The sequence below is a fragment of the Chiroxiphia lanceolata genome, chromosome 27 (assembly GCF_009829145.1).
Source record: "Chiroxiphia lanceolata isolate bChiLan1 chromosome 27, bChiLan1.pri, whole genome shotgun sequence".
Lineage (NCBI taxonomy): Eukaryota > Metazoa > Chordata > Aves > Passeriformes > Pipridae > Chiroxiphia > Chiroxiphia lanceolata.
In genome coordinates, this window is record NC_045663.1 from 1,113,492 (window position 1) to 1,136,430 (window position 22,939).

Here is a 22,939-nt window from a genome sequence, read left to right on the forward strand (position 1 = left end):
GCCTGGCGTGCGGGCAGCCCGGCGAGGCAGGAAAAGCTCTTTCCACAGGAAGGAGCGGGAAGCGCGGCCGTAAATCCCGGAGTGACAGGCGGTGATTAATCACCGCGCTCCGAGGGGGCTCGGCGGCCAAGGACGCCCCGGCCCCTCGCCCTCCGGCCCCTCCCACCCCAGAGGGACCCCGCGTGAAGCCGGGACTGGATGTTCCCGCTCCCCATCCCGGCCGTGGCCTCTGTGCCCTCCGCGGAGAATCCGACCACACGTGCGGCGAGTTGTGCCGGCGCTCAGGGCCGGCGGAATTCCAGCCAAGCTCAGGGATACATGTTGAGAGGGACACACGGGGGGGGGCTCGGGGAGGGGGGGGATGAGGAGAAGGTGGTCCTGGCTGCTGGCTCCCGGTCGGGGTTTGCCGTCCGTGCTGTGGGAAGCACCTCCTGGGCTTGTCCTGGAGCACCTCGTTGGAGCGTCCCGTGCGCTGCTCGGCCCTTACCCTCCGTGGAGGGGGCAGGGTCAGCACCCCCTGCCCGGGGGGGTCCTGTGCCAGGCCCCCCTCACCCAGAGTTCTTCAGGGTGGCCGTGTGCTGCTCGAACATCTTCAGCATCCGCTGCAGCTCCTCCATGTTCGCCTTGCCTGGAGGGGGGGGGAGCGGAGCTGAGCCCGGCCGGGCACCCGGGGGGCTCCCAGCCCTGCAGAGAGGCCCCCCCAAGGCCAAAGACTCACCTATGTTGCCAAAGACCCCCTGGTTCTTCAGATAATCTGCGTAGTAGCCCGTGCTGGGGAAGGGCCCCGAGCGCCCGGTGCCCCCTGGCACCCGTGAGCCGGGCACGTCAAAGAAGGGGTTCATCTGCGGGGGAGAGGGGGCACCAGCGGGGGGGCAATGGTCAGCACTGGTCAGTGGTGTCAGCACTGGTCAGTGGTGTCAGCACTGACACTGGTTGGCACCAGTCAGTGGTGGCACCGCTCAGGGCTGGGCACTGGTCAGTGGTGGCACCGCCGAGCAGGGAAAAACCATGTGCAAAGAAAACCTGCAGCTAAGGATCAAACCCACGGGTAAGGATCAAACTCACAGGTGAGGATAAAACCCACAGGCAGGGGTAAAACCCATGGGTGAGGATCAAACCCATGGGTAAGGATAAAACCTATGGACAAGGATCAAACCCATGGATGAGGATAAAACCCATGGGTGAGGATCAAACACACAGGTGAGGATAAAACCCACGGGTAAGGATCAAACCCATAAGTAAGGATCAAAACCAAGGGTAAGGATAAAACCCACTGGTGAGGATAAAACCCACGTTCAAGGTGTGCCTGCAGAGGTGCCTGTGCCAGACGAGCCGCACGTGCCCAACCCAGCAGTGCCACCCCAGCACCATCTCCCGCCCATTCCCATGTGTCCCCGGTGTGCCCATGGGGTGTCCCTGTGCCCCCCCCGTGCCCCCTCACGCCCCCAGCCCCTCACCTGGCTGCCCATGCAGAAGTTGAGCTGCTTCTGCAGCGACTCCGCCTGCGCCGCCGCCTCCCTCCTCTTGTCCTCCAGCTCCTTCGCCTGCCGCTCCTTGTCCTCCTGCAGCCTCTTCCTCTCCTCCTGCCCGTCCCTCGCCTGCTTCTCCACGGCCTGGAGGCGCTGCCGGAGCTCCTGCAGCTGCCTGCTGGAGCCGATGCGACACTGCTCCACGCTCACCTCGCAGGTGCTCCTCCTGACGTACACGGTGTCCCGGTCCTGCTGCCAGCGGAACAGCCCCTCCGCGTCCTCCCGGAGCTGCTGCAGCTCGTTCTCAGCCTCGCTGCAGCGATACTGCTTCACCAGGCCCACCACCCGCTGCAAGTTCTCGTTGATGTCGTTCTTCAGGGTCCTGCTCTCGTGTCTCAGCAGCTCCAGCTCGGTTTTGGTGAAGTCCCAGCTGGTCCTGTTGGTCCTCAGGTCCTCCTGGCACCTCTCGTGCTCCTGGCTGGTTTTGGCCAGCGTGGTTTGCGTTTTCTGGTAGTTTTCCTGCAGCTCCTTCTTGGACAGGGTGATCTGGTCCAGCTGCCTCTGCAGCTGCACCTTGTCGGCTGCGAGGAGAGCGGGGACGGGGTGGGTGTCCCCCAGTGCCACCCCCTGTCCCACCCTGACACCCCTGCCTGGAGCGGGGATGGGGAAGGGATTCCCCTGCCCGGGTCCCTGGGGGAGGCTGAGGGTCCTCAGGAGGGTGGGAAGTGGGTGATGGGGGTCCCCAGGAGGGTGGGAAGGGGATACCTGGGATTTGGGGGCGGGGGTCTCTCTTACCGTTGCACGAGGTGTTGATGAGGCTGGTGGTGATTTGGCACTCGGCCAACTTCATCTTGATGTACATGAACTCCTGGAGCTGAGGGGGGGGAGGAAGAGGAGGAGGAGGAGGAGGAGGAGGAGGAGGAGGAGGAGGGTCAGAGCATCCTGCAAGGACCCCCCACACACACCCTGGCATCACCTCGTGGGTGCTGGGAGAGCACCGGGGGCTGGGGAGGAGGAGGAGGAAAAGGATGGGAGAGGGGTCAGAGCATCCCACAAAGACATCCCTGAGATATCACCTCATCCATCTGGACACTGGTGAGAGTATCGGGGACGGGAGAGGGAGAGGGAGAGGGAGAGGGAGAGGGAGAGGAGGGGAGGGTCAGAGCATCAGGGACCCCCTGGCATCACATCGTGGACGCTGTGAGAGCACTGGAGGCTTAAGAGGATGATGATGATGATGATAATGGTGAGGAGGAGGAGGAGGGGGACTGTGGGATTGGAACCCCAGTGGCCAACCCCTCTCCAGGACACCGGGGCTGAGACCCCCGGGACTGGGTGAGGGGGGGGGGAATTCAGCATCCCCACCAGGCTCTGCCCCCCAGCCCCTCTCCCCCAGCCCTGCCGTGACGAGGTCCCAGCCCCCACGGGCACATCCCCCTGCCCTGCCCTCACCTGGGGGAGGTTGTTGGTGCTCTGGGTGCTGTTACACTTGTCCAGCTCCCGCTGGACCTTGGAGACGAGGCCCTGCAGCTTGTCCTTGTCCTTGAGGGTGGCGTTGAGGGCGCGGGTGAGGTTCATGTTCCTGGTGCCCAGGGTGATGATCTTGTTGTAGCGGTCCTGCAGCTGCTCCTCCAGCAGGCGGAGGTGGGTGTCGGTGCCCGCCTGCGCGTTCCCGTACACCATGAACAGCACCAGCCCCAGGATGATGAGGAACTGGATGAGGGAGGTGAAGAGGAAGATGTACTTCATGTAAAACCCGCAGTCCCGCTTGGGCATCGGCTCCTTGGCCTCCAGACCGAACTTGGCCATGGCGAAGCTGCCCTTCTCCATCCCGCCGCCGCTGTGAGAGCCCCACCCCGCGGGACCCCCTTTGAGCGGGGCCGTGCGGGGGGCGGGGCCGGCCCCGACGCCGTGTTTATATCCCTGGATTTAATGTTTCCTTCTGCTGGGCTCCTTCCTGCCGTGCCGGATGCCTCGGACCCGCCGGGTTATCACGGTGCAGCTTCTGTTGGCGGCGGGACTATTGTTCCGGGAGGGGGGGGGGGGAGGCTGGGACCCTCCTCCCCCGCCCCGTGCTGGTGCCCGGCGCTCTCCCAGGAGTGTCTCCCATCCCAAAATAACCCCCTAACACTGAGAATTCCAGGGAATGAGCCCCCGGGGCCAGGCAGGGTGGGCTGTGTCAGCTGGTGGGGTGATGGAGGGGATCCCACTGCCTGCACTGGGCACCCCAGAGTGGTCCTGGCACCCCACCCTGGTGGTGGGATGGTGGCATGTGTGTGCCCACGGGGTGGGTGGCACTCAGGGGTGATGCTCCATGTCCCTTGCGGGGATGGGGAAGGCTGTGGTCAGGTCCTGGCTCACGGGTGGGGTGGCACCAGGCTCGGTGGGTGATGTGGGGCCATGGGGTGAACCCTGAGCTCGGGGACGGGCTGGGGACACGGAGGGAGCTCAGCGCAGGGACAAGGGGTGACATCAGGGGTGTGTAGCACCGTGGGGTGTCTGGGGAGGGACAGGGGATGCTGCCCCTTCACCCCTTGGGGCCAGTGACCATGGAGGGCTCTGAGGGTGTCCGGGTCCTGACCACGGCCATTGTCACCCTGTCCCCACCCCGCGGGAACCCTGGGCTGCAGGCCCAGCTCCCCCAGCTCTGGGGGTGCCAGACCCCCTCCACGGCCATTGTCACCCCATCCCCATCCCACGGGAGCTGCCATGGAGGGTCCGGCTGTGCCCAGGACCCCTCCATCCCCGCAGGATGCCCAGCCCGGGGCCGGGGGGGCTGCGGGGAGGCCCGAGGTGTGGGGCCCCGCCGGGCGCTGACCCCGAGCCGTTGGCTGTTTCCTGCCCTCTGGCTGCGCCGCGTTCCCTGGGGACCGGGAAGTGTCTGCGATGGCCGGGATGGTGTCGCTCCCGAATCCATTCTCAGCTACTGCCGTTTCCTTCCTGAGCCGCAAATAACGCTGAGTCACCCCCGGCCCCCCCAGCCCCGCCGTGGGGAGGCTGCTGGACCCCCAGCCTGGCCTGGCCGGGACCCCTCAGGCCCATGGCAGTGCCCTTGGGATGCTCCCTCTGAGAGCCCATTCCCAGGGATCCCTCCAGCCTTCCGGGGTCACCACAGATCCCGATGGGGATCCGGCCTCTCCAGACCCCACCTCTGTCCCAATCCCCCAATTAACCCCTCAATTAGCCCCCTGCTGTAATTAGTTCTTCCCATGCCAGTGGTTGGACCATGGGAATGCTGTTCTCAATTCCCTTCCCATCCTAAAACTCTGCAAGGCAGGGGGGCTCCACTCCAGGACCACCGGATTTGGGGTGTGGGAATGGGGTTTGTCCCCCCACCCCATCCCAGGGAACCCCATCCTGGCTGGAAGTGCCCCACCAGGACACTTTCACCTGGGAAGTCCCTGCCAGCCCCTTCTCCATCCCCCCCAGGGTTGGGGCAGTGGGGGGCACGGGGGGGTCCCCCCACGGGCAGTGGGGGGGGGCAGGGCGGATCCTGCCTGCCCTTTGCACAGGATACCGCGGCAGGAAAATCCAGCTTTCCTGGAAACCTTCAAAGTGGATCCGAGGGTGCTGGGAAGTGAGAGCAAAGCAGCAGCAGCAGCTCCTGGTCCCCGTCCTCCCCTCCCCTGCCTCGGCTCAGTGTCCCCCCGGGCACCCCGGGGTGTTTTGGGGTCCCTGGCAGAGCCGGGTCCTGCCCTGGGCAGGCGGTGGGAGAGTCTGGAGAAAACCCTGGAGTGGGGAGTCCCCTTCGGGAGGAATGGTTGGGTTTGAGGGCACATGGTTAGATTTGGGGGGCCAGCTGGGCTTGGGGGGGCCAGTTGGGCTCTTGGGAACAGGGGGACAGCGGGGCTGGTGGCACAGGGAGACATCCTGGAGAGCAGCACAGCCTTTATTGCCCAAACACCTTCCCAGTGGTCCCAGTTTCTGGAGCGTTAACGCCCAGAGCTGGTTCCAGAGCAGCTCCGAGCAGCCAGGGGGGAAACTGTCCCCGGGATGAGCTCAAACTGCCCAAGGGCTGGAGAAGTGACCCCTCTGTCCTGCTACCAGGCTGCTGAGCTGGGACTGGGACATGGCAGGATCGGGACACACGGCGGCATCGGGACAGGCGACAGGATCGGGACATGGTGGGATTGGGACACAGCAGGATTGGGATACACGATGGAATTGGGACACGGTGGGATTTGGACACAGCAGGATTGGGATACACGATGGAATTGGGACACGGTGGGATTGGGACACAGCAGGATTGGGATACACGATGGAATTGGGACATGGTGGGATTGGGACACAGCAGGATTGGGACACATGGTGGGATCAGGACTCACGGTGGGATCAGGACACGTGTCCCACCAGCACCATTCCAGCATCCCCAGCTCCGGAGCCGGGGCTGAGCCCCTCCCGGCCCCACTGTGCTGGGCGCGGTGGGACTGGGAATTCTGGGCTTAGTGGGGAGGGGGCCGGGGGGCTGCGGAGTTTCAGCCTTTCCTGCAAAAGAGGGGGGACAGGGAATGAGTCCCCACACGGCACCGGGTGCTGCTCCCCGGGGGACACCGGTGGCAATGGCACATGGCAGGACACGCGGCTGTGCCAGTAAGCCCCCCATCCCCAGGCTGTGCCCCCTCCCCAGGTTGTGTCCCCTCCCCAGGCTGTGCCCCTCCCTCGGCTGTGCCCCCTCCCCAGGCTGTGTCCCTCCCAGCTGTGTCCCCTCCCCAGGCTGTGTCCCCTCCCCAGGCTGGTCCCCTCCCTCGGCTGTGCCCCTCCCAAGGCTGTGTTCCCCTCCCCGGGGCTGGTGTCCCCTCCCTCCCCGGGCTGTGTCCCCGTCCCTGGTCGCTGTCCCCTCCCTGGGCGGTCCCACTTACCGGTCGGTTTCCCTCCCCGGATGTCCTCCCTCCCCGGGCTGTCCCCACTGCCCGGTTGTCCCCTCTGCCCTCCCGTCGTGTCCCCACAAGTGTACCGGGACGGGGGGCAAACCTTCTCCGTTCGGTCGTTCCCGCCCGCCGCCGCCGCACAGCGAGCCTCGAGCTCCGCCGCGTAATCCGTCTGGCGGGAGGAGAGGCGGAGCCGCCTGTGGTGGTCCCCCTGTCCCGGGGTGGGGGCGGGGGTCCCCACGGGGAGGGGGGACAGGGCAGGGTGTCACAGGGGCTGGGTGGGGGGGTGGCTGGTTTTGGGGTGGGTAGATACTCTGGGGGTGCCCGCGCCGCGGAGGGGGGCAAGGACCTTACAGGGTGTCCTGGAGCTCTCTCTGGCGGCCCTCGCAGCGCTCCCCGCGCTCCCGTAGCGCCCGCTGCTGCTCCAGCGCCTCCAGCCGCCGCCGCAGCCCCGCGCCAGCTCCGCGCCCCGCGCCACCTCCTCTGGGGGACAGCGGCGACAGTGGGGTCACCCCAAGCCCCGACACCCCAAAAGCACAGTGCCTCCCGGCGGGCATTGCCCCAAACCCGGCTGGGGGCCCCCCGGGTGGGCTCCTCGTGCGGGGTGGGGGGGACCAGCGCCCACGCGGGGACAGAGCTCACCTTGCAGGGCCACCTTGTCCCCGGCCAGCTCCGCCGCTCGCGCCGCAGGGCCACCACCTCGTCCCCCAGCGCGGGGTGACATTGGCCTCCAGCCTGGCCTGGGGGCAGGGGACACGTGGGGACAGCGCTGGGCAGTGTCCCCCAGCTCTTGCCAGCTGCCAGAGCCATCCTCCTCCTCCTCACTGACCCCCCTGTCCCCAAGCTGTCCCCAAGCTGTCCCCACGCTCCTGGTGGCCTCGAGGTCCCATCTTATTCCTCGAAGGGGTAGGGACATGTTTTTCATGGATTTGGGGGAAATCCCTCTTCCCTGAAGGGATGGCCCAGTCTGAGTGTGGGGAGGGGTGTGGGAGCCCCAGGAGTGTCACAGTCCCCCAGGTCACCCGTGTCCCCAAGCTGCTCCAGGTGACCCTACATCCCCCGTCCCCTTCCTCCAAGGGCTGGGGACACGTATTGGGGGGAAAACCCCCTCTTTCCCCAGAGGGATGCTCGTGGGTCGTCACAGGAGCCCCAGGTCACCCGAGCGTGCCACGGGGTGCCATCCTTGGTGCCAGGGAGGGGACGGGGCTCCCAGGAGCCGGCACAGCCCTGCCCACTCCCGGCGCCAGCCCTGGGAAGCAGCAGCATTTTTCCAGCCTCTCAGGGCCATTGTTCAGCCGGATGAGCCCGAGAGGGGCGGCGGGACTCGGCTCTTCCTCCGGGCTGTGGCCGCGGCGCTGTGGTCGGGCCCTTTCCAGCTGGAACCACAGCTAAAAATACCTGGGAGGGGAGAACTGGGAGTCCAACGCCCGCTCTGCCCTCCGCTGCTGCTTCGGGATGGGTAATTACACGTGTGGAGCAGCCTGGGCACGGCCAGGAATAGCCGGGAATAGCTGACCCCGGACGGAGCCACGCCGGGGCACTGGGGCACCCAGGGTTCCCTTTCTGGGGTGTCCGTGCAGGAACGAGCCTGTGCACCCCCAGCTCGTCATCCCAGTCACCCGCAGCATCCTTCCTGGGGCTGCTGGAGCTTCCACCAGCCCGGCTGGAATTCCCCCAGAGGGGTGAAGCATCACCTGTCGAGCTGGGTTGGAGCTCCCCATGAGAAGGAGGGGACAGGGCAGGGTGATGGAGGGACGAGGGTGTTACCCCCCATCCCCATCCCATGAGTCAGGGTCCCCCAGAACCCCCCTTGCCCCCATCCCTCCCCCTCCCAAACCCGGCACCTACGCCCGCTCCCGGCAGGACGCCAGGCTGGCGTTGCCCTTCCTGCCGTCCCGCGCGCCCGGGACAGCTCCCTGCGCATCGCCCCGCTCTCCCGCTCCAGCCGCGCTCGCTCCGCTCCAGCTCCACCACGCGCTCCCACCAGCTCCCGGCTCTCGTGGCCGCCCGCTCCCGGCACCCCCCGCAGCTTGCCCACGGCCTCGGAGCGCCACACCATCACCGCCACCGCCACCGTCACCGCCGCCACCAGCACCAGCAGCGCCGCACACACAGCGCCAGCAACCTTCAGCGTGCCCTGGGCACCGCGGGGTCCATGCCCGGGGGGACGCGAGAGCCGCTCCCGGCGGCGCCTGCCCGGGGCTGTGCGGTGTCTCTCCCCGCGGGGCCGTAATTGCCGCGCGGGGGTTTTGGTTTTTTTTCCCACCGAACGCCGCCCTGGGTTGCGGTTTGGTCGCAGGTCACGGCCCAGAATAGACTCTGTTTTGTGCTGGAAGAGGGGACGAGGCTCCGTCCCAGCTGCAGGGAAGAGCTGGGATGTGCCCGGGGGGCCGGTGGGGACGCTGAGGTTCCCCTGGTCTGTCCCCGCCGGGTCGGGGCTCTGGATCCCCGAGAGACGCAGCAGCAGCAAAAGGCTGGATTTGCACAGGTTTTATTGGAAGGTGGTTAAAAAGTGCTAAACTGCAGAGTAACTGTGGATCCTCGGCTCAGGGCATGTCTCTGTCCCCTCCAGCCCGTGCCCTGTCCCCTCCCTCGCCCTGGGAGCAGCTCCCGGTGGCTGGACAGGAATCATCACCCCGGGATGTCCCCACGGGGGATTTGGCCAGAGTCAGTGGTGCCAGGCAGGGCTGAGCAGGGGACAGGGTTGAGCAGGGGACAGGGCTGAGCAGGGGATAGGGCTGAGAGGGTTCCCTGTGCCCACTCCCACCCCCAGACCCCACCAGGCTGTGTGGGGACAGTCCCTCCTCCCCCCACACCAGGGGGCAGGGAATCACCGGGCCCCTGTTCCCGCTGCTCCGGGTCACTTTCGGAGGAGCAACCCAAGGAGGAGGAGGAGAAGGAGGAGAGGCAGGAGGCCAGAGGGCTTGTCCCCATTCCCAGAGGTCTGCTGGCTCCTCGTGTCCCAGAGCTGCTCCTGCAGGGCCTGGTTCTGCTGCTGGAGCTCCTCCCTGTCGGAGATGGGGACAGTGGGTGGCAGAGCGGGGGGCTGGGGGCCGTGAGGGGGGTGAGGGGCTCACCTGCGGCTCCGCTCCTGCTCCAACTGCTCCTGCTGCCGGGAAACCTCCGTCCTCAGCTCCTTGTTCTCCTCTGAGGGGAGGGGACAGCAGGGGGGTCAGGGCACAGGGGTCAGGGTGGCCCAGGGGATGGGGAGCAGGATGGCACTGGGTGACTGTGACCAGGGTGACCTGGGGGTGACAATTGGGGTGACCTGGGGGTGAGGATTGGGGTGTCCTGGAGGACAGGGATGAGAGGTGGGCCAAAGGGTGCGGATCAGTGTCCCAGGGCATGGAGGTGACCCAGGAATGGGGACCGGGGCATCCCAGGGCACAAGGGATCAGGCTGTACCAGGGGACAAGGACCAGGACACAGGGGACAGGGGTCAGGGTGTCCCAGGGGCTGCTGCTGCCCCCTCCCCACGCAGGACTCACCCTCCAGCCGGATCACTTCGGCCAGCGCTGTTCAGCTCCGAGGCTTTCCCCTCCAGCACTCCCTGAGCAGGGGCAGAGGGAATGGCTGGAGAGCCCGGCTCAGGATCCCCTCACCAGCCAGTTCGGGGGTCCGGGGCCACCCTCACCCCCCAGACCCCCAGCACCCACCAGCTCCTTCCTGCAGCCGTCCCGCTGCGCGGGCCTCCACGAGGGACCGGTTGGTGACATCCAGCCTCCTCCAGCCGTGCCAGCCCTCCGAGGCACCCCCGGCCCCGGCACAGCCCCGGCCGAGCGGCACAGCACCGTGGGCACGGTCACCGCCACCACCACCACGGCCCCCCCAGGGTCGCGGCCGCCACCGCCTTCCAGGGGCGCCGGGCCGGGGGCGGGGGGTGCGGGGGAGATCTCCATCCTGCCCCGGAGCCGGCAAGGGGGACCTTGAGCTTTACCCCAAAATCGAGCGGTTTCGGTTTCTCGAACAGCGGGACTTTTCCAGGAAATCACGTGCTTCCCGACCCCGCGGCACCGCGGCCAGGGGTGACCCCGGGCTGGCTCCGGGCACCGGGGGGGACCCCAAATCCGTGTCCTGGGGAAGGGGGCACGGCTGGGGGGGTTGTGGGGTGTCGGTGCCACCCCACGGAGCTGCCGGGGGGGATGAGATGCCCCGCGGAGCAGGGCATCCCTTGGGGTGGGCGGGAAGGGGGACTGGGGGGTGCAAATAGGGTGGACAGATTTTGGGGGATGAGGGGCGCGGGGTAACCAGGGAAAGGGTACCTGAGTTATGGGGGGGTAGGGGTACATGGGGTATGGGGGATTAGGGACGTGGGGTAACGGGGAAAGGGGTGCCTGAGTTGTGGGGGATTAGGGGTACACGGGGTATGGAGGATTAGAGGGATGAGGTAATAGGGGGTATGGGCCTGGGATGGAGGGGGTTAGGGATACAGGGTACTCAGGAAAAGGGGTGCCTGAGTTGTGGAGGATTGGGGTTACATGGGGTAGGGGGTACTCGGGGTAGGGGGGATTAGAGGGATGGGGTAATAGGGGGTATGGGTTACCTGGGATGGAGGGGTTAGGGGTACAGGGTACTCAGGGTATGGGATGTCTGGGGTATGGGGAGGTACCTGGAGTCTGGGGTGTCTGGGATAGGAGGAATAGGGGGCACGGGGGACCTGGAATAGGGGGTATTGGGGTATGGAGGGTACGGGGTACTTGGGGTATGGGGCACCTAGAATGTGGGGTGTTTGGATTATGGAGAATTAGGGGTATGGGGTACCTGGAGTTTGGGGTGTCTGGGATATAGGGGATTAGGGGTACAGGGCACTTGGGATATGGGGTATGTGGAGTATGAGGGATTAGGGATATGGGGCACCCAGAGAATGGGGGGTCTCGGGTACAGGGGATTAGGGGCAGAGGGTACCCGGGGTATGAGGGCTTAGGGGTGCTCAGGATATGGGATATCTGAGTCCAGAGGAATTGGGGTATGGAGATGGGATACCTGGGGCAGAAACCAACTGGGATTTGGGGTGTGGGCCTGGGCTGGGGGTCACCTCGGGTGTGGCCTAAGCAGAGTGACACAGATCCCAGACCGCGGGCACGGGGCCCTGGCCCGGGCAGCCCCACCCCAGGGATGCTCCGGGCTCATCCCGGCGCTCCGAGCCAGAGGCCACCGCCTCACCTTCCCCCCCCCCCCGGCGGCTCCCGAAATAGCTGCTCCACTTTTAGTAGTTTTTATTCTCCTGCTTCATGTGATAGAAAAAAAAGCGATGCCTGCGAAATGAGAAACACACCAAATATTTACCAAACTTCCAGGGTTTTTTTTTTCTTTTTTTCTCTCTTTTTTTTTTTTTGATTCTTTTCTCTTTTTTTTTTTTTTTTTTTGAGGCGGATTTTCGACATCTGGGGAATGAAAAGGCTCTGGCAGGTTCGGTGAACTGTCAGCGAAAAGGCTTTAAAGATGTTGTTATATTATTTATGGGCTTGGAGCCTGAGGAGGAACCGGGGCCAGAGGGTTCAAAAATAGCTTAAAAAGCTGGGAAGGGATGTTTTTTCCAGAGCCGGCTCGTTTCGAACGGCGATATTGAGGTGCAGAGGGTTCGAAAAATATATTGAAAAACCAACTGGGAGAGGAATGTGCAGCAGCAAGAGCTGTCCCGCAGCCGGCGCACTGGAGCGCGGCCGTTCCCGTGGCATCCCGCCTCGGGATCGCTGCGGAAAACAAGTGTTAGCGCTCCGGCAGCCCCTCTCCTGCTTCCACCGCTCCCCCCGCCCAGATCCCAGCTCCTGCCGGCCCCTTTCCCGGGGGACACGCGGTGATACCCCCGGTGGTCCCGCTCTGGGAGGATTAGGGTCCCGCGTTCCCGCTCTTGTCCGTGTTTGGGGCCGGGTTTTTTCCTGCTCCGGCAGGTTGTCCAGAGGGAATGCCGGGAGCGGAGCAGCCTCTTGGCCAGACGGCCTGGAATTCGGCAGCTGGATCGCGGCAGAGACGGGGAACTGGCACCTCCCGTGTCCCCCGTGACTGGAGGCAGGGGGATGCTCCCAATGCCCGGGGATGCTCCGTTTGGGGTCCCTGGGGACGCTCTGGGTGCCGGGGATGCTCTGCTTTGGGCTGCCGGGGATGCCTGAGTTTGGGATCCCCGGGAATGTTTCAGTTTGTGGTCCCTGGGGACGCTCTGGATACCTGGGGAAGCTCTGGTTTGGGGTCCCCAGGGATTCTCTGGTTTGGGGTTCCCGGGGATTCTCTGTTTTGGGGTTCCTGGGGATGCTCTGGTTTGGGGTTCCTGGGGATTCTCTGGTTTGGGGTTCCTGGGGATGCTCTGGATACCGGGGGATGCTCTGTTTTGGGGTCTCCTGGGATGTCCCATTTTAGGCCCCTGGGGATGCTCTGGATACCAGGAATGTTCTGGTTTGGGGTCCCTTGGGGTGCTCTGGATCCCAGGGATGCTCCACTTCGGGGTCCCAGGGATTCTCTGGTTTTGGGTCCCCAGGGATGCTCCTGTTCTGGATGGGGGATGGAGGAGCCCCCTCTGAACCCCCTAGGCAGGGTGAGGCCCCTGAGCAGGAGCTGCTGCGCTGGACAAGGAGTAGAACAGGGAGGGGACTCACGGGGGCACATTTTGGGGGTTGGCAGCTCCAGCCCCCCTGCTCAGCCCCCACCCCATGGCTTGACCCTGGGAGATGGTGGGGTACAGCCCCCCAGACCCCTCGGAGGGGCTGAGAGGGGGTCCCGGGCTGGCTCAGCTTCTGCTTCTCCCTCTCATCCCCTGCCTGCGCTGATCCCTCTCAGCCTGAAACGTGGGTTTTCTCCTATTTTGGGTCAGCTTTTCAGCTGCTTCCTTTTATTATTTTAATTTAGGCACTGTCATTATATTTTCCATTATTTCAAAAAAAAAAAAAAAAAAAGAAAGAAAGAAAGAAAGAAAGGGAAGCAAGCGAGCAGCTTCCCAAGGTGCTTTCCAGCTCCGAGCAGCCTTGTTCCCGGCCAGAGCCAGGACGTGCTCGTGGGGCACAGCGTGGTGGAACCCCCTTTCCTTGGATCCCACTCCCCAGGGGGCTGGGGAGGGAGTTTGGGGGATGCAGGGATGCTGTTGGAGGGGGGGGAATATCCAAGCAGGAGCCCCATCCCCGCCGTGGGGGTCGATGTGCCGGCACACTCTTCCCGCTGCCGTTGGGCTCGGGCCATCCCTAATTGCTGGGGCGGGCGGGAGCTGCCGGCTCTGGGCTCCCGTTCCCTTCCTGCTCTGTTATTCCCTCTTGGCCGGGGGCCGGGGGGTAACAAGGAGCAGCTGAGCCGCCCCCACCTGCCTTTCCCATCGCCGCAGGGATCCTGGTGCTCGCGGTGTCCCCTCGCCGCATCCCGCGCTCCCGCCACCCGGGAGCTCTCCCGGCGCGTTTCCATCCCTGTCCCTGCCTCCAGGGCAGCGTCGGAGTTGGATGGACCCCCCCCCCCACATCTCGGTCACCACAACACCTCAGGGGTGCTGGGGGACTCCCAAGGGGATCCTTGCTCCATTCCCAGTCTCCTGTGGCGAAGCAGAGCCGGGAGCTTCCCCACTCCAAGGAGTTGAGAAACCCCAAACGCGACCTTTCTGACCCCGAGGTGGTTGTGCTCTGGGTTCTCATCCCACAGCCGGAGGGTCCAGGGTGGGGTCTCCATGGGGTTCCCCCCCCCCTATCCCCTCTGGAGCTGCTGTGGGTCCCACAGTCCATGCACCGGCCGTTTCTGCGCGGGATTAGGGAATTAGAGGCCAAAGTACCCCAGCTGGCAGCCAGGGATGCTCAGCATGGCCTGGAAGCCGTGAGAGGCCTGGGTGTTGTTTGGCCACTGGCGGGTGTGGGCCTGCCTGGCTGGGGGGGATCAGCATCAGGGGGGCTCCTTATCCAGAGCCTGGAAGGTGCAGGACCCTCGGGATTGGGGATGAGAGTCCCACACCCAGGGGGAGCAGCAGGAGGGTTTTGGCTGCAGCCCCCGGCCCAGCCCCTGACCCCGGGCGGGTTTCCAGCCCTCGGGAATGTGGGGCTGGGCTGGACACCCAGCACGGACCTCCCACAGCCCCGGCACGTCCCTGCCCCTGTGCCCCCATCCCTGCTCCGTGCCCCTGGGGCTGAGGGAGTCCCTGGCCACCCCTCTGCTCCCCCTACATCCCCCTCCCCATCCCAGAGCCTGGAGTACCCCAGGGCACGGCTGGCACCGGGTGGGATCCAGGGGTCCCACCAGCCCCTTCGCCTGCTGCTTTTCTGCCTTTTCCCCCCCGTTCTCCTTCCCGGCTCCATAAATAGCAGCGGGAGCCGCTTCCATCTGCCCTGCCCGCTGCTGCCTGCTCCGAGCCAAGCAGATGGTGGAAAACAACCCTGTCCGCTGGCATTCCCCCGGATCCCGGCCCCCCTGGCCCGCCCGGCCCCTCGGCTGCCAGCGGTGTCCGTGGGGGAGCATCCCTCGGATATCTCCCTGTGGAAGGGGACGTGGATCCCTGCGGGACAGCTCCCGGCACCCGGGGACAGGCAGCATCCAGGGAAAAGCAGCATCCAGGGGAAAACGGCATCCAGGGATAAATAGAACCCAGGATAAGCAGCATCCAGGGACAGGCAGCACCCGGGACAGGCAGTATCCAGCACTCAGGGACAGGGAGCATCCAGGGACAGGCGGCATCCAGGGATATGCAGCATCCAGGGAAAAGCAGCGCCCAGGAACAGGCTGCACCCAGGTTTTGGGCGGGAGTGGGACCCCCAGGATGGAATCTCTGCATTCCAGGTGTCTCCTCCCTGGCTGTGCTGAGGCATCGCCCGCCCGACGTGCTGGCATCCGGCTGCGGTGGGTTCCGATCCCGGTGGGATGGGGAGGGAGAGGGGCTGGGATTTGGCCGCTGATTTGGCAAAAGCCCCCCTACCGGCCCCCTCTCCACCCCCCCCCGGGGGCCTCGTGTCCCCTTTGATCTCTCCAGCGGCCGCATCCAGCGAAAGGGTGAAAAAATGCCGCGCTGGGGCCAAAGCGGGTTGTAAAAGGGAAATGTTGTCCCGGGTTTGGCCCCGTAAACGCCGCCTGTTCCATTACAGCATCCGCCGGAGCCGCGGGTGGGAGGGGGCGCGGGGGGGGGACCCACAAAACCCACCGCGAGCCTTGAGGGGGACAGACAGACGTCAGCTGGACGGACACCCCCTGCCCCTCGCCCTGGTTGGGGTCACCCGGGAGGCGCCCGGCTCCTGCGTTGGGCACATCCCTGTGCCGGGGGGGGGCTTGGGGCTGGATGGGGGCCCCCCCCCTCCCCAGCTGCCACGTCCCCCGGCCGCGGGGAGCTGGCACGGGGCCCCCCGCGCCTCTGCCAGCCCGGCTGAACCGGCCCCAAGGCAAACAGGAGCCGCTGGGACGGTGCTACCGAACAGGGGCAGGGTTTGGGGAAGGGGGGGAAACGCACCGAGGAGGGAGGGGGACACACGTGTCTGCCCCCCCCCCCCCCCGAGAAGCCCAGCAGCCAGGCGGGTGTACACACAACTCTATATTTCGTAATAATAATACAAACCTGCCCCCCGTGCCGCGGGGTCACCGAGGGTGCCGGGGGGGGGGGCTGGCACCGCGGCTGGAGGGCTGGCACCACAGGGAGGGTATCTTACCCACGTTATCCCGGCGTTTTCCCCCCTCCAAGCCCCCGATTCCCTGTGGGGCCCAAGGATGTGACGGGCGCTCCCAGCTCCCGGGCACCCTCAGCCCTGGGAGCTCCGCAGGGCGGGGACCCCCTTCCCATCCCAGCCCCCTCCCCTCTTTACTTCCACCCCCTCTTTTATTCCTTTTATTTAAATACCCCGTGGGACCGTGGCCCCGCTGTCCCGGGGCTGAGCACCAAGAGCTGCCCCGCGCGGGGCCGGGCCGGGGCAGGGGCAGCACCGGAGGGGGGGCTGGCGAGGCCGGCGGGGGCCCGTTGACCCCCCTCTCCCCACGTCCCCGCGGTCCCGTGCCCCGCCGTGCCCCGGGAGGGTCCCGCTCCGCGTGTCCCCGGCGCGTCCCCCCCTGCCCACCCCCGGTCGTTATAAATGAGCGCGGGTAAAAAGCGACGGGGAAAGGGAGGGCGGAGCCGGGCCGGGGAGGGGGCGCGGGGGGACCGCGGCGCTCAGGGCCGGCCCCGGATCCGGCCCGGCCTCCGCGGGCTGCTGGGGGTCCGGCGGGTGGGCGTGGGGCCCGGGGCCCGGGCGCCGGAGGCGAAGTCCATCACCTCGGGGGGGGCGCGGCGCAGCTCGCCGGCCCCCATCTCCCGCCGGATCTCGGCCAGCGCCTCGACCGGGGCCGTCAGCAGGCGCTGGAAGAAGCTCTCCCGGCCCGGCGGCCGCTCCTGGCACGAGAAGGTGACGGCCGTGCCCGCGCCCGCCCTCATCTCCCGCGAGAAGCCGTCGGAGGTGCCGTCGAAGCAGCGGCCGATGGCGATCTCCTTGGCCAGGCGCGGGTTCTGGTCCGTCACCGTGTAGATGCCGTAGTTGTGGCCCAGCGGGTCCAGCGGGGCCAGCATGGCGAAGGCGCCGGTGTGGTTGTTGTCGGCCGGCGGCGGGTGCCGGCTCAGGTACTCGCTCAGGAGGTTGTTCACGGCCGTGCGGCGGCAGCTGCCCTGGGGCACGACGGACACCAGGGTGCGGTCGGCCAGGCTCTGGTCGAAGAGCATCCCGCTGCACTTGAACTCCACGCAGGCCGCCGAGGTGCCGTCCAGCGCCAGGTCCCGCACGCTGCGCGCGTCCCGCAGCCCGTAGAGCTGCCCCCGGGTGCGGGGGTGGGTGCCCCCCGCGTTCCGCGACCTCACCATGTACTCCTGCGGCCCCTCGATCCGCACCTTGATGTAGCAGGCCCTGAACTCCTGGGGGTTGGGCCACCACGACAGGTAGTCCCCGGTCCAGGAGGTCAGGTCGCTCTCCCTGAAGGGCACCACATTGTACTCGTACTTCTCCACCTCCACGCGGTAGAAGCGCAGGTGGTTGGCGCTGGCCGGCGCCCGCTCGCACTCCTCCAGGCTGCGGTACGAGTAGATGGGGCCGTTGCTCTCGTCGACGTTGTTGGGGTCGGGCTTGGCCACGTTGATCTGGAAGGCCGTCTTCTTCAGGTCGGGGTCGTCGTGGTCCGAGCGGCGGTAGCCCAGCTTGCCCAGGTAGGGCTGGGACACCCCGACGGCGCCGGGATTGAGCTTGGGGCTGGAGGCCACGGCTTCCAGCTCCTCCCCGCCCAGCGTGGCGGTGACGTAGGCCGAGTAGGCGTCGGGGCGCTGGCCGTCGCAGAAGGCGGGCAGGCAGGCGCCGTTGGGGCCCGTCACCACGCTGTCGAAGCGGCCCCAGGCGCGGGGGTTGGAGGGGTAGCCGGGCTGGGGCTCCAGGTTGATGAGGCTGATGACCACCCCCTCCAGCTGCTCGTAGGCGTTGAACTTCTCGTTGCTGTAGGCCCTGACCTTGACGAAGCAGCGGCGATCCTCCGGCACGTCCAGGTTGAAGAGGCGCCGCTCCCGGATCTCCAGGTTCCCCACCAGGAAGGTCCTCTCCTCCCTCTTCCGCCGGCTGCCCGCGGCCGGGCGGAGGATCCCCTCCTCCTCCCACAGGCCGGTCTCGGGGTTCAAGGACCACAACTTCATCTTCTGCAGGTGCTCCGGCATCCAGACCTGCCCCGTGTCCATCCGCACCTGCACCGGCCCCGTCTGCAGCGCCGCACCGCTCTCCCCCTCCCGGAAATCCACGGAGAACATGCCGTAGGTGCGCAGGGGGACGATCTCGCCCTCGGCGTTGGCGAAGCTGAGGTCGCTGGAGGCGGCGCTGGCCGTCGCCACGTCCCTGGGGTCCAGGAAGGTGACGCTGGCTCTGACCGTGCCGTTGAAAACCTCCCCGGAGGGGCGCAGGAAGGCGCCGGCGGGAAGGACGAGCTCCCCGATGGGCTCCCGGCCGCTCGCCTCGCCCAGAGGGATGGCGTTGCCCCGGCTGCCGTCCAGATCCACCGGCTCCTTCTTCCGCAGCACCTTCACCTCCTGGTACACGCTGCCCCCGCGGGGGTCGAAGGGCAGGACCTTGACGGCGTCCAGGAACCGCTGCTGTCGGTCCACGAAACGAGCCACCAGGCGCCGCGTGTCCGGCGGCACCTCGATGGTGAAGGAGCCCTTGTAGCCGGTGAATCCCACCTTCCTGCCGCCCAGGAAATCTGCCCGCAGCGCAGGGGCTCCCCGGTGTCGGCCGCCGTCACCCGGCCCTGCACCAGCACGCGGGGCTGGGCGCAGGGCCCGCAGCCGCACTCGGCCACCACCTTGACGGGCAGCAGGGAGCCGGCGCAGGGGATCTCCCGCAGCTCCATCCTGCGCACCCGCAGCAGTGCCCCGGGGCCCCCCCGCAGCCCGAGGGGTCGCCGGGGCCGCCGGGGCACGGGGAGGGCGGGCACCGGCCCACGTTGTAGTGGCGGGAGCCGGCGGCGTCCCGGGGGCACTCGCTGGGCAGCTCCACCAGGCTCGGCTCCGGCTCCGAGCGGCAGCTCTGCTGGCCCTGGGCTGGGGGCACGGAGGGGTCAGGGGCAGCGGGGTCAGCGGGGTCAGCGGGGTCAGCGGGGTCAGGGGGGTCAGGGTGCACTCCCCACCCCAGGGCGACGCCGTGGTCGGCGAGGCCCACCCCGTTCTCACCCAGCACGGTGAGCTGTGCCGGCGCCGAGTGGATGGCGCCCGCCTCGGAGCTGGCCTTGCAGTGGTAGGTGCCGGCCTGCTCCGGTGCCAGCCCCCGCAGTGCCAGGCGGCCGCCAGGCTGCTGCCCCTTCCTGTCCAGCAGCGTCCCGTTGTGGTACCTGCGGGCACGGGGACGGGCTCAGCGGGGACGCGCCCGGCGCTGCCCTCCCCTGCCGCCCCCCCGTCCCGCCTCACCAGTAGTACTTCTTGGGCACGGGGGTGCCCGAGGCTTTGCAGCAGAAGGTCACGTCCTGCCGCGGCCTCCCGGACCTGCGCCCTGGGGTGCAGCACCATGTAGGGCTTCTCTGCAAGGGGGGGGGAGGCGGAAGGAGCCATGGGCACCCCAATCACCCCCTGCACCCTTTGGGGTGACCCCTCGAGGGGTGCACTGCCCCCCACCCACCCCGCCGTGCTCACCCAGCCGCTGCAGCCTCAGGAGCACCGGGGCCGCGCCGGTGCCGTTGGAGGTGACGGGTGCCAGCGCCGGGCGAAGCCCTCGTGGTGGGGCACTGATGTTGGCACTGCCCTGGCACAGCCCCGCGGTGATGGTGAAGTGCCCGTGGGTGTCACTGCGGCCCAGCAGCGCCGGCGGGGAGCCCTCCAGGTAGATCCTGGCGTCCGGCAGCGCCGCCCCGGCGCCCGTGAGGACGGTGCCCTGCAGCCTGTGCTCGGGGCAGGCTGCGGGGGCACGGAGCTCAGACCCCCGGGGCCGGCGGGCACCGGGGAGGGGGTCCCCACGTCCCCGAGGGCGGTACCTGGGCAGGGCGAGGGGGGACATTTCTGCACCTCGGTGGGGCGGCCGGGGCACGGCGTCTTCTTGGCGGCCTCGCAGCTCCGGCGCCGGACGCGCGTCCCGGCGCTGCCGCAGCTGCGGGAACAGGGACCCCAGGGGCCCCACTCCGTCCAGGTAGGCTCTGCAGGGGGACAGCGCATGGGAATCGGGCACCACGGGCCCCTCGACGCCCGGCCTGGGGTGGTGAAGCACGGAGGGTCCCCAGACAGGGGGGCAGCCCCGGCTCACGTCTCCACGGGATCCCTCACACCGGCAGAGCCCGAGGTGGGTGTCACCGGGGGACGAGCAGCACCCGGGGGGCAGGTGGGTGCCAGCAGGAGGGTTTTGGGGTCCCTACCTGGGCAGGGCCCAGTGCTGCAGGGCCGGCGCTCCACGGCTTTGCCCTTGCACTTGACCTCCTTGAGCGCGGCCGCGGGGCGGGCGCTGAGGCAGCGGCGGGCGCGGGTCTGGGTGCCGCTGCTGCCGCAGGCCCGGCGCGAGCAGGGGCTCCACGAGGACCAGTGGGACCAGTAGATGTGCTCTGGGGAGGGGCACAGGCCTTAAGCGGGGACCCGCCAGCAGCACACGAGGGGTGGTCGCCCCGGGGGACCCGCAGCTCCCGCTGGGAGGGGGAGCAGGGGGTGATGAGCAAGGGGAGGGCACAGCGATGGGTGCGGACCCCCCGTGAGGTGTCAGTGGGGTTTGGGGAGGTGGGACACAGGTGGGATGCATTTGGGATGCACGTGGGATGCAGGGGGGACTCACCCAGCGGGCAGAGGAAGCTGTTAGTTGGAGCAGGTCTTGCCCGGGGGCTGCTCCTTGTTGATGCAGCGAAAGCCCCTCTTGGGGCTGGCGTGCACCACCTCGCCCACCTCCTCGGGCAGCTCCCACTCGGTGGTCCGGGCCTGGATGGCCACGGGCCGCTCGCAGACGCGGCCCCGGTAGTAGAAGCGAATGGCCTCCAGGCTCTCGTGGTCCCCGTCCCCCCGGGGTGGTCGATGTTGAACCAGGACGTCCACTCGGCACCTTTACCTGGGATGGAGCCGGCCCTGAGTGCCCCCCGCCCCCCTGAGCACCCCGGTGACACCCGGGGACATCCCGGGGACGTGGGGATGGAGGGATGTGGTGTGGGAATGTCGGGGAGCAGAAGGGAGTTTGGGGGTCCCGCGGGGTGGGTGGCACAGGGTGGGCGTTGCCTCGTGTGGCGCTGGGGGGACACGGTGTCTGCTGGGGGCTCGGGGACAGCCGTACCTGCCGTGTCCAGGTCCAGCTCTGCCGGGTTGGGGGCGGCTTTCCAGGGCTTTCCCACCGTTCCGCTCTTCCCGGGCTCCGAGTCATTCTCCAGGGGCTCTGGGGGATGCAAAGGGTGGGAGAACCCCGGGCCAGGGCACCCCATTCCAGGGGCACACAGAGGGTCCCTGGCTGAGCCATGGGCACCAAAGCAAAGCTTTGTCCCAGCGGGGGTGGGGACCCTGAGCCCCCCAGGCCCCCACAGTCATCCAGGAAGGGGGGTTTGGGGGGGGATTTATCAGCTCCATGGGGTGTCACAGTTGGTGACACCGTCCAGGGTGACTGAGGAGGGGCCACAGCCTCCTGGCAGCCAGGGATGAACCCAGGGGTGTCCATGGAAAACGCTGCCTGGGATCTCCCGGTTGTCCTAGGACGAACTTGTCCCCAGGGGGATGTGGGACAAGGACATGACCCCGGGTGCCCACACACCACCCAGCAGGGCACGAACCCGGTGTCACACCGAGCCAGCTGGGCCTTCCTGGGGCTCAGCCATGTGGTGCCAGAGCCAGCAGGGCTGGCAGGGACACGGCGTGGGACATGTCCCCACCCCTCCAGTGCCACGGCCCAGGGCAGGACAAAACCCCCAGAGCATCACCAAGGTGCCAGATGCCAGAGGGACCATCCAGCTGTGACCATCCAGCTGTGACCACACAGCTAGCTGTGACCATCCCATCTGTGACCATCCCAGCTGCCACCACGACCCTGGCACACGCCTGGCCCTGGCACACCCACCAGTCCCAGCACACACCACCAGTCCCAGTACACCTCCGGCCAGCGCTCAGCCCCATCCCCATCCCCATCCTCAGCCCCATCCCATCCCCACCCTGCCCCTCTCCGCCGCCTCCAGCCCCCGGGAATGTGGTCCCCGTGCCACGGCCGGCTGGCAGAGCAGCCCGTACCTGTGGCCCCTGCCCCGTGCAGGGCAGCGAGCGCCAGCAGTGCCAGTGCCAGCTCCCCCATGGCTGCTCCGGCCGGCACTGGGAGCGGGAACGGCTCCGCGGGGCTTTATAGGAGGCCTGTCCCCCTCGCTCCTGGCACACGGCGCCGGAGCCGTGTCCAAGTGGGAAGCGGGAAGGAGCCCTCCCCGAGCCAGCCGTGCCGCCGCTCCAGCCCGGGAAACTTGAGGGCTTGTTTTTGCAAAGCTGCTAAAATTGGATGCACTTGGGAATGCGGAGGGAGGGAAGGGGAAGAGGCGAGAGCGAGCCCGGCCTCGGCGCTGCCGCGGTCGGTCGGGGATGAGCTGGGGGTGCCAGCGCTGCCCTGGCACCGCTGAAGGGTGGGGGGTGTCTCGGTGCTCGGTGGGCGCTGCCCCGGCACCGCTGCCGTGCCCTGGGAGCGCCGAGAGAGCCCAGGGTGGGGCTGGCACCGGGCACGGCTCCCCACTGCCCCTCCGGGGTTTCGGGATGCAAAACACCCCGTGTGACTGGAGCTGGCGGCGTGGGGACACCCCCCCCGGCCCCAGGTCACCCCCAGCCCCCTCCCTCGGCCCGGCCGGCGGAAATCCCGGCGCATTCCCTGCATTCCCCGGAGCTCCGGCTGCGCTGAGCCCCCCGAGGGGGAGGCAGCTCCAGGGGCTGCACTGGGGTCACGAACACTCTCCCTGCTGGGGCGGGGGGGGGACAGTCCCCAGCGGTGGCTCATCACTGGTGATGACCACCCCGTGGAGGGGGGGCTGCTCCAGCGCCCCTTTCCCGGTGTTTTCCAGGAGATTCGGGCTGCAGGGGGATGTGGCAGCACCAGGGACCCCACAGCCACCCACGGGGCCCCCCCGGCTGCCCGTGTCCCCATAGGGGAGGTCACACCAGGCCCGTGCCCAGGAACAGCTCCCGGGGGACAGGGGGGAGGTCAAGCCGAGTCCCCGAGTGTGGAACCGAGTCTCGGCACAATCCCCAAC

At 67.4% G+C, this 22,939-nt stretch overlaps 3 protein-coding genes across 3 annotated transcripts; all 3 read right to left on the reverse strand.

The window, feature by feature from the left end:
* Positions 1-264: 264 nt before the first annotated feature.
* Positions 265-3,308, reverse strand: PLVAP (plasmalemma vesicle associated protein). The gene is made up of 5 exons (XM_032711803.1): positions 2,922-3,308; positions 2,265-2,343; positions 1,458-2,050; positions 719-842; positions 265-628 (listed from the first exon to the last, which is right to left on the reverse strand). Exons 1-5 carry the CDS (start codon positions 3,297-3,299, stop codon positions 549-551), a joined length of 1,254 nt encoding a protein of 417 aa, XP_032567694.1. The 5' UTR covers positions 3,300-3,308; the 3' UTR covers positions 265-548.
* Positions 3,309-8,812: 5,504 nt separating this feature from the next.
* LOC116799041 (basic proline-rich protein-like) lies at positions 8,813-10,302 on the reverse strand. The gene is made up of 4 exons (XM_032711807.1): positions 9,994-10,302; positions 9,826-9,887; positions 9,415-9,484; positions 8,813-9,345 (listed from the first exon to the last, which is right to left on the reverse strand). The coding sequence occupies exons 1-4, from the start codon at positions 10,234-10,236 to the stop codon at positions 8,884-8,886; spliced, it is 837 nt and encodes a 278-aa protein (XP_032567698.1). The 5' UTR covers positions 10,237-10,302; the 3' UTR covers positions 8,813-8,883.
* Positions 10,303-16,424: 6,122 nt separating this feature from the next.
* Positions 16,425-22,005, reverse strand: CILP2 (cartilage intermediate layer protein 2). Its single transcript, XM_032711662.1, is given in 14 exon segments — positions 16,425-18,475; positions 18,478-18,633; positions 18,636-18,815; positions 18,945-19,102; positions 19,179-19,237; positions 19,239-19,288; positions 19,401-19,661; positions 19,739-19,897; positions 20,114-20,296; positions 20,521-20,543; positions 20,545-20,743; positions 20,746-20,787; positions 21,007-21,105; positions 21,945-22,005. Coding segments are annotated over 14 exon segments (3,681 nt in total).
* Positions 22,006-22,939: the final 934 nt, after the last annotated feature.

Excerpts from the sequence above, each read along its gene's own strand:
- PLVAP (XM_032711803.1), bottom strand. The coding sequence starts at position 3,299 with ATGGAGAAGGGCAGCTTCGCCATGGCCAAGTTCGGTCTGGAGGCCAAG. Across the intron at positions 2,344-2,921 it reads GCACCAACAACCTCCCCCAG|CTCCAGGAGTTCATGTACAT; the intron begins GTGAGGGCAGGG and ends CCCCCCCCTCAG. Across the intron at positions 629-718 it reads GGGGGTCTTTGGCAACATAG|GCAAGGCGAACATGGAGGAG; the intron begins GTGAGTCTTTGG and ends CCCCCCCTCCAG.
- LOC116799041 (XM_032711807.1), bottom strand. The coding sequence starts at position 10,236 with ATGGAGATCTCCCCCGCACCCCCCGCCCCCGGCCCGGCGCCCCTGGAA. Across the intron at positions 9,485-9,825 it reads CGAAGTGATCCGGCTGGAGG|AGGAGAACAAGGAGCTGAGG; the intron begins GTGAGTCCTGCG and ends CCCTCCCCTCAG. Across the intron at positions 9,346-9,414 it reads GAGCAGGAGCGGAGCCGCAG|GGAGGAGCTCCAGCAGCAGA; the intron begins GTGAGCCCCTCA and ends CATCTCCGACAG.